The sequence below is a fragment of the Mchenga conophoros genome, linkage group LG22 (genome assembly GCF_057382185.1).
Source record: "Mchenga conophoros isolate Kocher_MC1m ecotype Shallow Benthic linkage group LG22, M_conophoros_male_GT1.1, whole genome shotgun sequence".
NCBI lineage: Eukaryota > Metazoa > Chordata > Actinopteri > Cichliformes > Cichlidae > Mchenga > Mchenga conophoros.
In genome coordinates, this window is record NC_140546.1 from 37,246,863 (window position 1) to 37,262,050 (window position 15,188).

Consider the following 15,188-nt stretch of genomic DNA (forward strand, 5'->3'; position numbering starts at 1 on the left):
TGTTTAATTGGAAATTAGTTTGAGCGTACAGTTAAAGGACAGTTACTTTTCAGTTTCCTTTCAGAGCATTTTTCAACTAAACAGAGGAGCGGAAAGTGTAGAGCATCTGTCTGTGTGCTTCATGTGTTAAAGGACAACTCTTTAGATGGTGTTGAACTCTGTTTAATAAGAAAAATCCCTTTTGCAGATTTAACTTTGATTGTATTCTTTCTGAATGAATAATATGAATCATCACGTTTCCATTTTTCCAAACGTAAACAAAAACAAATGACACCCCCCACCCCCCCGCCCCCTCATGCATTTGTATCATGTCCTGAATGTGGAGCGTTTTAAGTTTACCTGAAATGTTTTTGTCATCTTTGTTTTCATTTTCCAGTTGTGTATTATGCAAAATCGCATTCAGTAATATTTGGCTCTTAAACTCTCTTCCCATGATGCTTTGCACACTGCCTCTCAGCAGTCGCTCCTCTCTAGACTTCTTAATAAAATCGGTGCTGGAAGCAGACACGGCTGTAAGAACAGCATTTTTTGTCTCGCCTGGAAAACCTTTTTTGGACTTTGCTGGTGATCTGCACTCGATCCCTCATAACAGGATCAGGTTGTAGAATATAAACACAACCCTACAAGTTTGTCTAAATTCTGCGATTCGTGTTCATAAACAAGGTGATATTTCTTTAACAATATGATGATTCATTCAGCAAATGTTTGCAGTTCTGGGCGTGTTGGGCGTCTAATCCTTGTGGAGTTGTGTAGAGAAGGCAATGACAGTATTTATAATGAGAAAAAAGGAAGAGCAGGATTCAAAACAAGTTCACTTCCTAAAGTGCAGGATAATCCTCTCCAACTTTAACCTTTACTGAGGGTAGCCTTCTGTTGTTCCCCTCAGCTTACCCTGAACTTTAAGGGAAAGGTTAACCAACTAATGTGGCCTCCTCAGGTAACAAAGAGTAGCCAGGGACAACTGGCACTGGAGATCATGTTAACTGAGGGCCCCTGGATAAAAGAGATTCCTCACACCCAAAAATTGTTAATGACCAAGCTTTGAACCCCCGAGTCCTCAAACGATCAAGGGAGGGAATGTACAAAAGCCCGCCGCGGGGCCAGTGTGGTAAAGAGCCACTGGGAGCGAAGTTTGTCTCGTAGGTGCACGGCACGGAAAGTTGGGGCGTTTTTTGGTCAAAGGCCTCGCTGGTTACTTCAGCTGTTGGCAGGAATACCTCGAGTCATCCATTAGAGACCATGCTGGATCGTATTTGTACATTTGTATTTTTTACATAGGGGAGGAAAAAAGAGACAGCTGGCATTTATGTGACCACCCCGGGTAAGTAGGAAAATTCATAGAGGCTCGTAATTTACTGTAGATTTTCCTTTTTTAGTACTTGTTGTTTTCCAGATACTAAAAGTGATACACCGGGCATCTGAGTATATTGCATTTTACCATATTAACATTCTCTATTTTAATATTTTAATTTTAATAAAGACATAAGTGCTTTCAGATCTGCTACACTTGCTAGATTGTCTTCTCAAAGCTCAGTGACAAAAGTATATATTTAAAGAAATATATATATAAATATCTTAATAAATGATATTTATGTGAGTCATATGCAAATATTAAGGTTATTTTCTATTTATGCTGTTTTAATACTGCATTTAAACAGCTTTTCAGCATCTAATAAAGCTTCACTTTATGTGACAAAGACGAAGAAGACAAAGAATTGGAGATTAAAAAATGTGACAAATGAACTAAATTCGTCACTAAAAGTCCAAAACGTGGCATAGAAAAAAGCGTAGACAGTCACACCATCCACTCAGACAACAGATTGTTTCATTATTGACAGGCGTTAAACTCTGTCTGACAAATGCTTAACAGTTGTTAAGAAACGACAAACAAGATTAGTTCAGGACCAGGACATCACCTCATCAAAAAGTTAAACTGGTATCAAGCCCTCTTTGCAAGAAGATTTGCCTCATAGGACCAGCCTCTTACCAGCTGTTGCATGTTGATCACATCTACTGGTCACACACTCACACTTATTACATTAATGGAGTTGCTAATCCCACGATAAGCCTTTTTAACTGTTCTCCCAGGCAGATCAATCAAACGCTGAACACTGAAACGTATTTTTAACGGAACAAGTCAAAATGTTCAATCTTATTACACAGTCACTACTCTTTGTTTAAGTAGATAAAGCAGCTTTATAACTCACCTCCACGACAGGTATTTTTAGCTATATACTATTATTACTTATCACTTGTCTTTAAAGCCTTATTGTTGTTGTTTTTATTACTGATCTTCAGCTGATCTCAGGAGTTTTCCAACTTGCATTTTAATAAGAAATCTTTGAGTCTTACAAGTACAGCAAAGCATGTTTGACAGCAGCCTGTATTTAACGGTAACTGTTCTATCTGTTGTTCCTGTCTTTAATGAAGAACCAATTAACAATTAGAGAGCTTTCCATAAATAAACAACAATCAAGGTCAAGGTTGTCTGTTAAAAACATTCAGTCACAGAGAGGCAGACATCCAGAAGACTTTTACAGAGAAAGAGGAAAATGGTAATGAGGAAAGTTTATTAATAACACAGTAGATCGTTTTCTTTTAGCACAGCAACAAAGCTTTCTCGTATTTCCCCATGAACTCTTTACTCATGCTGGTCTTACACTAGCCAGCTTCTGTCTATAAACACACACATGTAGATGCTACAGTATATGAGGATTATTGTATGTAATGAGTTCCCTTTTTTGTACAAACTTTGTGAGTCCTGCACAAGGCATAGAAAAGTGGTTCTCTACTCCCACCACCACGTTTCAGATTAAAATGTAATAACTTTGGACATCTGTTAGTTTACCACCGTACCACCCTGAGCTTGTCTGGTTTCAGGAGCTAAGCTAGGGGTGGGTTTTTATAATCGATTTATCGATTAAAATCGATTCTAGCTTGGATAACGTAAAATCGATTCATTAAAATCCTGAATCGATTTTTTAATATTAATTTATTTTGCCCGAAATGCCAGAATCTCAGGTGAAAGATCACAAAATTTCAACAACCACCAAACAGCTAAGACAGTAAATGAGAGCAGGTGCACGGCTTCTGCACAAAGACGTAAACACACAGCGCCGACGGATCAGGATCAGTTAGATGTCGCTTTTCTCAGCTGACGGTCGGGGCTGAAAGCCGACAGCTCGCTGATTCTGATCCGCGGGTCTGCGCTGTGTGTTTACGCCCTTTTTGCGCTGATCATATGGCTGTTAGTTTTATCTCTCTCCAAACAATATTGACCGAACCAGCAGCAAAAGAAGATCCAAACCACGTTTCACATAAACATCGTCATGAATTCCCTCTGACTTTTGCTGACTTTTCAGGATAAAAATCACACTTCATGCACAGCTCTCTCTCTCTCTCTCTCTCTCTCTCTCTCTCTTTTCTGCATTATTCGCTTGCTTGTTACACACAAGTCTACCGTTGTTTACAGGCTGTCGGCCGACGTTTTTTTTCCCTTTTACTTACTTCCGAAAAGTAAACCTAATTTCTGCTGTTCAATATTGAACAAATTTAAACTTTTTAAAATTAAGCAAAATGCAAAACGCTTAGCCGTGTCTCTAATAAAACCGCTGTAACTTCAGAGGTGATGTTCATGTGTTGATTAATGGTTTTCTTTCGTTTTTGATGTACTGCAGAATATTTTTATAAAATCCCAGAACAGGAAAATCACCTTCATGTTTTTCTGTGTTTTATCTTCAGCTACTTTGACACAAAGGCATCTGCTGTGATGCTCACACCTTTGATAAAGTCTTGCGTGTGTCAGCTTCCTTTTTATAGATACAAAAATATGTAAATGTGCTGATCTGAATTATAATATTTCTGACTGTCAAAATTTCCCAGAATCGAATCGAATCAAATCGAATTAAATCGAATCGTGGATCAAATCGATTCGGGACCTTGTGAATCGGAATTGAATCGATTCTAGAAATCAGTGACGATACCCAGCCCTAAGCTAAGCGGGGTCGGGCCTGGTTAGTACTTGGATGGGAGACGTCTGTTACACATATTTATGTCTTGTGTGTCAGATGTATATTATTATTTCTTACCTATTTGATTAAATATAAAATTAAGTGTGAAATTTGGTACACGGTGTGGTAGTTCTTCAAGAAGGGGGATCGGAGAAAGTCTACCAGCTTTAGGGGATCGTGCTTCTCAGCCTCCCTGGGACTATGTCAGGGTACTGGAGACGAGTATCCACCTGGTACTCAAACCTCAGATTCTGGAGAAGCAGTTTTTGTCTCGGTCACAGAAACTGAGACCAGCTCTTCATCCTGTCAAGGATATTTAAGCGTGGGTGGGAGCAATGTTCCCTCTAATGTTTCACGTGTCTGAGCGAACACAAACTCCCTGAGCGTCCCTTGGACCAATGTGAGCAACAGCAGACGTGTGCACTGTGGTCACGCCAGCATCCAATCCATCCAAGTTACATGTTTATTAAAGTAATCAAATTACAGCATTTATGTTAGACTACTTTTAATTAACTGCTTTAGCCCACTTACAATGAAAATTATAAAAATCTTGTTCCTGTCCTGTGCAGCATGTTAACACTGTTGGAAGGAAAAATAACTTCAACTCCAATTTTGAAAACACAACTTTCTTTCTTTTTTTTTTTTTATTAAATAAAGCTCTGACTGTATTCTGAGTCTGTGGTCTGGGAGAGAGTCTGTAACTGTCTGCAAAATACAGTAAATAATGACCAATGTTGGGTAATTAATTATATAGTTACTTCTGCAAAAAAGTTACTGAGGCGTTTTTTAAACAAACATTTCAAACTATTTACAGAACAATCAGCTGTTCTGCATCAAATCTGATGCCACACAAATTATTTGTGCCGCTCCAAAAATAATTTCTGTCCACTATGAGATGAAGGAGAACAACAGCCTGATACCTGCAGGCCTGACAGCAGCAGATGTGTCACTGCTGTAACACCTGTAACACTCAGCAGTCGCCTCATTGTTCTGACACACAACACAACTATTGACTACACTACACACTGACTGCACACTAACTACACACTAACTGCACACTAACTACACACTAACTACACACTAACTACACACTAACTACACACTGACTACACACTAACTACACACTGACTACACACTAACTACACACTAACTATACACTAACTACACACTAACTACCCACTAACTACACACTAACTACACACTAACTACACACTGACTACACACTGACTACACACTGACTACACACTAACTACACACTGACTACACACTGACTACCCACTAACTACACACTAACTACACACTAACTACACACTGACTACACACTAATTACACACTAACTACACACTAACTACACACTGACTACACACTAACTACACACTGACTACACACTAACTACACACTGACTACACACTAACTACACACTAACTACCCACTAACTACACACTAACTACACACTAACTACACACTGACTACACACTAACTACACACTGACTACACACTAACTACACACTGACTACACACTAACTACACACTGACTACACACTAACTACACACTAACTACCCACTAACTACACACTAACTACACACTGACTACACACTAACTACACACTAACTACCCACTAACTACACACTAACTATACACTAACTACACACTAACTATACACTAATTACACACTAACTACACACTAACTACACACTGACTACACACTGACTACACACTAACTACACACTGACTACACACTAACTACACACTAACTACATACTGACTACACACTGACTACACACTGACTACACACTGACTACACACTGACTACACACTGACTACACACTGACTATACACTAACTACACACTAACTATACACTAATTACACACTAATTACACACTAACTACACACTAACTACACACTAACTACACACTAACTACACACTGACTACACACTAACTACACACTGACTACACACTGACTACACACTGACTACACACTAACTACACACTGACTACACACTAACTATACACTAACTACACACTGACTACACACTGACTACACACTAACTACACACTAACTACACACTAACTACACACTAACTATACACTAACTACACACTAACTACACACTGACTACACACTAACTACACACTAACTACACACTGACTACACACTAACTACACACTAACTACACACTAACTACACACTAACTATACACTAACTACACACTAACTACACACTAACTACACAAGATTTGTGCTAAACGTCTCAAATCTCTCACATCTGAAACACGCCGTCACTCCTAAAACTTCCCCCGTCCTAAACAACTAAAGGCCATGTTGCCATATCATTCTTTGATTGGTCCACATGGTACATTTTTCCACCAATAGGAAAGGCTGGGAGTTTTGGTGTTTTTGCTCACAGGCTTTCGAGCGTTTTCCTTATAAAACGCCGTTTTCACCGTTTCTTCCTGCAGTAAATATAAACAACGACAGTATTCAGGAAGAAAACCAAACATTGCAGATATTTTATCATAACTCTGGTTTTACGTGGCCGATCAACACAATTTAAAAACTGGTATAAAGTCCACACTTTGTCCGTCAGTTGTTCCGTCTGTCCTGCTCACATCTCCAATGGTTGTACACGTTGTCATTAACGTGGCTTCACTCCACATCAGCCGCTTTGCTAAAACACCGGCACATAAGGACGCTGTCATAGCCTGTCAGCCACGTTGATTAGCTGCGTATATACGAATGTGAATCACATCATTGGCTGGACTTTGGGATAAGGTGGCATCGTTCTGATCCCATACGGGAGCAGCCAGTCACTGACTAACACTGCAAACAGAATTGTTAAAGTTTTAATTTTAATTTCAATTCAGGTTAGTTTTTTTTTTTTTTTTGTGCGCAACGCAGATTTGCACAACATTGGATGGGAGTAGTAGTAGTACTAGTACCATTCAACCACATCCCTTAAGTTATTGTGCAGGGCGGGTGCTTTGGGAGTATGGGATATCATGCTCGTTGTTGCAAGCTATTTGTCCCTGCAACACCAGAGCTGGTCTGCATTGGTCTGACTGTTTCTTGGTGGGTGTTGGACTCTCCCAGGGCTGCTCGTTGACACCAATGCTCTGCATCATTTTTATGAACAGAATTGTAAGCACAGTCATGGGGCACATAGTGTCTGGTTCAGTTTTAGCTCTGGCAGATGCCGTGGTTTTGTTGTTTCATGGAGTAATGACTGCCAGCTTGTACTGGAGTGGTTTGTGGCTGGATTGAGCTGTGCTCACCCACAGAGACAGGGTGTAGAGTCCAGATATTTGGGGTAGAGCCCGTGCTCTTCTGTGTCGACAGGAGGCAGTTGGGATGGGATGATGACCAGGGGCACCTCCTCTGTGGGGCGGTCCAGTAATGTCCCACCAGGCGGAGACCTCGGGGTAGACCCAGGATACGCTGGAGAGATGACATCTTTTGGTTGACTTGGATGGATATGCAACATACCAAAACAGACCTTTAAACAGATTGTAATAGGTGATTGTGGCACTGTTACTATTTTCAGGTGGTCTACTTTTTTTGGTCAGTCTTAACTAGAGACATTGGTGATGCTAAATTAAAAGAAAAAAGAGTTTTTATTTTAAAAGCTCGTCCATGGCATCATGCAGAGTTTCAATGATTTGACATGAAATGATAATTTACTGTAATTCATAAATGGACTATAATATTTGGTCATCTGCCTCGAGATGCATATTAATGTCAGTGACTTCCATTCTTAATTCATATTTTCTAATGATGCTGACCCGCTGTTTGCCACTTTAACACCTGTGTGTGAAAAAATATTGTTTACCGTGCAAATTTGAAATACATTTAAATCTCAAGGCTGTCATTATTATTGACGAGGACGCCTCATTAGTATGACTGAGCATAACCTCTCTGGGATTAATAAGTGCCTTTACAGAAACGGACCACACAATGTTTCATTGTTTAAATCTATATATATAGATATATATAAATATATAGAGATATTTAAAACACTTTTAGACTCAACTAATTTTGCAAACAATTAGTTGAGTCAAAAAGTGACAAGAAAAACAAATAAATTGGAATTTTTGGTTTACAAATTTCCACACTAAATGTTTTTCAGCAATTTAAAATTCTTTGCGCAACAAGAGACAATAAATCTTAGTGCTATTTTGTACATTTACATGCATTCGCACAGTTTTTCATGGCGCAATCCCTGAATTTGATTTAGCTGCTGACCTAAACCAAAATGTTATTTTGGTTTTTGTGCAGGTATTCATTATTCTAAGTAAATCCCAAATAATTGCACTAATATGTGCCCTATCTTTCCATAAGCTGCACAGCAGGATCTAAATACACATTAGAGTCTTATTGGTGAAAAATCAGGGCCATGTGTTAAAACCCTTCTTAGAACCTTCTTAGTGTTGTAGTACTCACCAAGTGGCTTCAAGAATAAACTGACCTAAGGGAACTTGTTAGTCGGTTCTGTTAAAATACCCAGAGGATAAGCAATGGTCAAAATGTAAAGGCCAAGGTTATGAGGTTAGGAAAGGATCGCGGTTAAGATAATTCTTGTATCATATGCGACCCCTCCTCAGGCAGGTTTTTTAACCATTTGTGTTTTCGTGGACCAGCTTTTCTTTAGATTTGTGTGTGTGAGATGTTTCTTACAGTAGGTGCATCATGTAATGTCTTAATCTGTGACATCGCCACTGTCTGTGGTACATCACGGATTTGTGAAGTGTAAGATTAGAGCCCTATGTCGTCATAAATCTCTGCTTCCCAATTCGGCCGGGTGGTGGCGGGTGGGGCAGTTGCAAGGTGTTGTTTGTGGTCTGTGGATTTGTTGGATAAAGCGTTTGCTCCTAAGTACGGTCAACTCCATCAAGTCCTTTCAGATCAGGAGTTATTTTCTTCATTTCGTGGCTTGATGCCAGCTCAGGTTTTTCTTTTTTGAGAGCAGATAGTTCTCCGGGTAGACCCAGAAGTTTTTATGGTGCTCTGCTGAAGGTCTTCATCATGAACTATTGCATTCCGGACATGTACGAGATGCCTCACACCGGCGTCGGAAGCTATTCGGTGCAGGGAGGTGGGGAATATTGCATGTACTCGGACGAAGGGTCCGGGTATGGCAACTGTGAGCCTCAGCCCCTTCATCATCCACCCTGCATGGAGCAGGCTTGGTCCCCCAGCCAGCACTACTCGTGCTCCTACGCCGCGGGTCCTTCTGTTTTTAAGAGTGAGTTTTGCAGCATGGAGGTCCCTCTCAGTCACTTCCACCAGCCTGAGTACTTCCCCGAGATCAAACCTGAATTTTCACACCTGCGGTGGATGCAGAGTGCGCACAGAAAAGGTACGACATGCAGGCTGTGATTATTTAGCTCTTTAACAAAGTACCTGAGGGGCTGGAACTGCAGCTCGGACGTGTTCAGGTTGTTTAACTTGTTGAAGTTGCGAGTAACTTAAACAGTCTCCACTGTCTGTAATTAACTGGGTTTGTGTGTATGCAAGCATGTGTGTGTGTGTGTGTGTGTGTGTGTGTGTGTGTGTGTGTGTGTGTATTTGAGTTTAGTTGTGTGTGTGTGTTTGAGTTTAGCTGTGTGTGTCTGTGTGTGTGTGTGTGTGTGCACATGTGTGTGTGTGTGCACATGTGTGTGTGTGTGCACATGTGTGTGTGTATTTGAGTTTAGTTGTGTGTGTGTGTGTGTGTGTGTGTGTGTGTGTGTGTGTGTGTGTGTGTATTTGAGTTTAGTTGTGTGTGTGTGTTTGAGTTTAGCTGTGTGTGTGTGTGTGTGTGTGTGTGTGTGTGTGTGTGTGTGTGTGTGTGTCTATAATATAACAGACTTGTAATACACTTGCTCAAACTGATGATTGGTCCTTCTTGATCATCGATCAATGATGTCTGGGATTTTCGAATTAAGTCCGATAAGCATAAATCCAAGACATAAGGCATCGTGCGCTGGTCTGTGATCAGGGCTTGTAGCTGTGTTTGATTGAGGTAGACGGGGTTCCTTATTGATTGCTGTTGAGGCAACAGAAGGCTGACAAAAGATATTGATCGGTTTGTTAACCTGCTGTCCTGGTGACAGAATTCACTCAACCCAATCTCAAATACAAGATAGACTCCACAATATTAGAGTCTACAAAGATTTTTCCATGAAGTGTGTTAGAAGCATCAGAGTTTACCTGCCACTCCACACTCTGCTGTTAGCAAGTGTGACCACCTACAGAAAAGAACAGGTTTTGGCAGTTTGCTCATCTAGAGCATTCAGGTAACTACTAAAACAATTCCACAGGTTCCCAAGAGCCAAGGTCTCAACAAATTCACCCCATCGTCAAACTACGCAATATTCAGAAAATGCCAAAAATCCAAGACCAACATCTCAGACTCTACAGGCTTCAGTTAGCATGTTCATAGCAGTAGAATTAGAAAGAAACTGAACAACTATCGCTTGTTTGTAAGCGTTGCCAGAAGAAAGCCTCTAAAATAACATGACAGCATGGCTTAGACTTAGGAACAAACCTCAACACCACAAGAACTTTGCAAAGCAGCGATGTCAGGAGATAAAGCACCTTGTTTGGAGAAAACCAAACACAGCAGGGCAGTACAAATGCTGCATAGCAACTGTCGAGGACAGCAGTGGAGCAGTGATGATTTGGACTCGTTTAGCAGCCACAGATCCTGAATACGTTATAGTCTCTGAGCTGACCATGAACGTCTCTGTATACAAAAGTATTCCAGACTCAAGCTAAAGCTAAGGCCTTGGGGGGAGTGGTGCCTGATCAAAATCTAGACCTCAACTCAGTGTCAGAGCTGTGCATGAAAACTTCCCTGCAAATCTCAACAAAGTGAAGAAATATTATAAAGAAGATGGGCCAGCGACAGACGTGCCCACTGCTGAGTCATGGGGGGTGTAGTTTTTAACAGGACTACAACGAGTCATGTTACATCATTCTGTAGTGTGTATTTTATGCAAATGCACACATTCATTCATATATGTGTGTGTGTGAGTGTGTATACAATTATCTTTTTACTACTGTGCAAAGAATAGTACATTGCCCCAATTTTAATTAATATCTAATAAAAAATGAATGTGTTTGGACAAACATTGTGAATGGCAGTCGTCAAATTTACTTGACATTCGTTTGCCTTATTTTTAAAATTAAAACAAATCCAGTTGTCTCCTTCTTTTCTCTCTAGGGTACATACCAAGTTACCTGGACAAGGATGAGCTATGCGTAGTGTGTGGGGACAAAGCTACAGGCTACCACTATCGCTGTATTACCTGTGAAGGTTGCAAGGTAAACCATGTGACCACATGGCCTCAGCCTTCGCCGTCTCCCTGTTCTGATCACGTCGCCTTCTGTTTTCTAGGGATTCTTCAGGCGGACAATCCAGAAGAATCTCAATCCAACTTACGCCTGTAAGTACGAGGGCAAATGTGTTATTGACAAAGTGACCAGGAACCAGTGCCAGGAATGTCGCTTCAAGAAGTGCATTGCAGTGGGAATGGCAACAGACTGTAAGTGGCCTCAGTAACAGGATATTTGACTCTTGTCTTTATAGCTTTTATGTCACTTTTGCATTTCTGCTGTTCTTCAATTGGAAAAAAAGAATTCTGACATTTATTTACAAAAACAATGCCATTTATAAAGAAAGTGCAGAATTAGTAACAAAATCAACAAAGAAAAGTTGGATTTAAAGAAAGTTCATCAGGGTTTGTCATCACCTGAAATATATTTACTCCAAATAAAAGCAGTGATGATTTTTCACCACATGGAAAAACAAATAATGGTCTCCATATTCACGTTTTGTTTGATTGTGCCTTTCACATTTTTCATACAATGGAAAGTTTGTTTTCATGTGTGGGTCATTTGACTCTTAAAGCCTCCTGCTACATTGTATCTGCATCATTTTCTGAACGTCCAAAACATAAAACGGTTCAAAACACAAGAACAATCATGAAGCATGAACAAGTGTCACCTCAGCGGGATGTCATGTTCTGTGTTGGAACAACTCTGCACCTCAGCGAGTCATCATTTTATGCCCCCCTACCCTCCCCCCTCCTCTCCCTCTTTCCTTTTCCTTCCCGTCCACTCTCTTGGCCTCCCTTGGCCCCCTGCTGACCCCCTTTATTTGCCCCAGTGGTGTTGGATGACAGCAAGCGGCTTGCCAAGCGGAAGCTAATCGAGGAGAACCGGGAGCGCCGTCGGAGGGAGGAACTGCAGAAGACGGCGTGGGACCGACTGGAGCCCACCCAAGAGGAGTGGGACCTCATCCGTATGGTGACCGAAGCCCATATGGCCACAAACGCCCAGGGCAACCACTGGAAGCAGAAGCGGAAATTCCTGGTGAGACATCGTCCTCCTCCTCCTTCCCTCCTCACCAAAGCCTTGATTGTATCGATTACTGTGCCCTGTTCAAACCACCAACCCCCCTGACCCCCACCTACCTCCCCCTCCCGCCCATCTCAGCCCGCTTCCAACCCGTCCCAGCCCCCTTCCGCTTCATGTCCCCGTCTCCTCCTCTTCCACCACCATTGTTCCACTGTTCCCTATGTTAATATGTCCATGTGTTTTTTTGTATCTCCTTGTAGAGTGGGGAGAATTAGCTGGACGATGGAGAAAAGTGTTTCCTCAACGCAGCAGCACTAATTTATATTGGAACATCTTACTCTTGTCTTATGTTTTGCCGAGCAGCAACTTTTAATTGCTAATACTAATGACTTGCTTTTTTTCGTGCTGTTAAATTTTCCTCTCTTTCTGTTTGTAGCTTTTGATTTCACACCTCACTCTGTTTTTGACTAATTTTGCTTTTTCTGTTAAGTTTGATTACTCTGTCCGGACTGAGAGTCTGTCAGCTGTTTGTTGGCGTTATACTGAGTTTCTATGGCACGATTAAAGGGAACGCTCATTAATCGCAGAATTATTTGATCGGCGGGGTTTGGCAAAAAAAGAAGGCTTATTTTTCAGGATACTGGGGAAACGGGGGGGAAAGACTTTCCCTGCAGCAACATGAACACAGCCTAATCTGTCTGCAAACTTTCATGGCCGCATCTGTTGTTTTTCATGCAATTTGTTTCAAAAAGTGTTGAAAACGTGACCAAAGATTTGATTGAGGTCTCATACAAAGATCCGATGAAGAGTGTTCCCGAGGACCCGTTTGATCCGTGGTCCCGAGTCTTGCTGTGGAAACTCGTGTCCTATTTCTGTCTTTACCTGTTTTCTGTCTGCGCACTCTTTCATCTGTCTTCAGTTTTAACTTGTTTTATTTTAGTTGGCTTGACACGGGTTCTTCATTGAAACTTCACGATTCCTGTTGATTATCCAACAGGTCGAGGAAGCAATGCTTCTTAATGAAATAACATGTAATTTATTCTATACTTCTGACCAGAGTGCAGCGGGGGTGAAGGAAGCTAAGGTAAGACACACAGATACACGGTTCAGTTGAGCCTAACGACGGGTTTTCAGCCATTTACATGTAAAACGATGGATAAATAACAAATGATGCGATGAAACCAGCTGATGTCCACTCCTCGTTCTTTCAGCCTGAGGATATTGGTCAAGCGTCCACGGATAATGCACCTGAAGGAAGTAAAGTGGACATAGAAGCCTTCAGTCAGTTTACAAAAATTATCACCCCTGCCATAACCCGAGTGGTGGACTTTGCCAAAAAACTGCCTATGTTCTGTGAGGTAGGTTTGTTTGAGTGGAAAGGGTGACTGTGAATGTGTCACTGAGTGGTTAAAGCTGTATATTCAGATTGAATATGAATCTTTCACAGTCTTTGACATAATGGAAGTTCCACCTGTCCCTAAATAAGCCATTCTTCTCTTTAACCCAGCTGCCTTGTGAAGACCAGATCATCCTGTTGAAAGGCTGTTGCATGGAGATCATGTCGCTGCGGGCTGCTGTTCGCTACGATCCAGAGAGCGAGACCCTCACACTCAACGGCGAGATGGCAGTGACACGAGGTCAGCTCAAGAACGGAGGCTTGGGCGTCGTCTCAGACGCCATCTTTGACCTTGGCGTGTCGCTGTCCTCCTTTAACTTGGATGACTCTGAGGTGGCTCTTCTGCAAGCTGTTATCCTGCTTTCATCCGGTAATCGCCTAGAGTGCACACTTATCCGAGTACATAAGAGGTTATTAAAGGGTTTTCTTTCTCGCTCTTCTAGGTCTCGCTCTGTTTTAGCACAGCGGCGTTACTGCGTTCTTATTACACCGTTGGTAACGTCGGCTTACAGGGAACAGATTTTTAGGAAGTACAGCAGCGTGAATCTGCAGCTGCACAGCTTGTGTGAATACTTGGTTTTGACATGAAATCTATATCAAACCACAGTTTAATCAATTAATCACCGTAATCATTGTGAGGAGCTTTGGCCTGTTAGCTTGTTTCTGGCTCCACTGGCATTTCTCTGTAATACTCTCATTGAAGATCAATACTCGTGTGCTTTATGGTGCAGACCCATCTGTCCTGACACTTTACAGTATCCACTGACGGTTAGATAACACTGCTATTGGGGCAACGAATCGCTTTGGGATAGAAAGTTAATTATTTGTGTTTATTGATCATCTTTAAATTTTAAATTTTTTTTGTTTCGTACTATTTGTACCAAAAAAGAAAAATAATTGTGAGTACTGCAATAAATAATAACTGACACTGTAGTGTATCCACAGCTGCGCCTGTGTTTAACTCATTTTCAGTCAGAAATGACATAAGAGTCATTCAAGGCATGAACACAATGTATTTGTACTGGATCTTTATTTTGGACATGTTTAAATAGTATAAGAACAACAAGAGAGAAAAAACAGACAAACAAACAAAACAATAATAATTATAAATAACTTACATGTTCAGAAACGAGCAGCACGAGCTCATTTAATCCAACCTCCTGTTCATGCCGTCTCCATCACAAGTTCTTCATTATAATTTCTTACATGTATTTTTTTATAACCTCGGTAACACGTATAACGATATATATGTTTACAGATATATCTACTTATATAAACCACACACCTGATCAGAGCCCTACCTCCACCGCATTTGTTCCAAATCATCCCAAATAATACAGGAATTGACAAATACAGCAACCAGGTGATTCTCCATAAAAAGCTTTTGACTGAAACTGTGCGCGGTGTGCAGCGTGTCCTTAAAAACAACGAGGACAAAAGAAG

At 41.0% G+C, this 15,188-nt stretch overlaps 1 protein-coding gene across 9 annotated transcripts in view; it reads left to right on the forward strand.

Annotated features, from left to right (window-relative positions):
• thrb (thyroid hormone receptor beta) overlaps positions 1 to 15,188 on the forward strand; it is a 112,293-nt gene that overhangs the window by 93,090 nt on the left and 4,015 nt on the right. For 6 of the 9 annotated variants that reach the window (XM_085262251.1, XM_085262252.1, XM_085262248.1 and 3 more), the window contains 6 exons: positions 11,214 to 11,314; positions 11,388 to 11,535; positions 12,159 to 12,364; positions 13,347 to 13,433; positions 13,561 to 13,707; positions 13,857 to 14,115. In XM_085262251.1, coding sequence (XP_085118377.1) covers positions 11,214 to 11,314; positions 11,388 to 11,535; positions 12,159 to 12,364; positions 13,347 to 13,433; positions 13,561 to 13,707; positions 13,857 to 14,115 — 948 coding nt within the window. Of the gene's footprint in view, positions 1 to 8,842; positions 9,366 to 11,213; positions 11,315 to 11,387; positions 11,536 to 12,158; positions 12,365 to 13,346; positions 13,434 to 13,560; positions 13,708 to 13,856; positions 14,116 to 15,188 lie in introns of those variants that run through there. The other 3 variants (XM_085262245.1, XM_085262246.1, XM_085262253.1) reach the window with 3 other exon arrangements.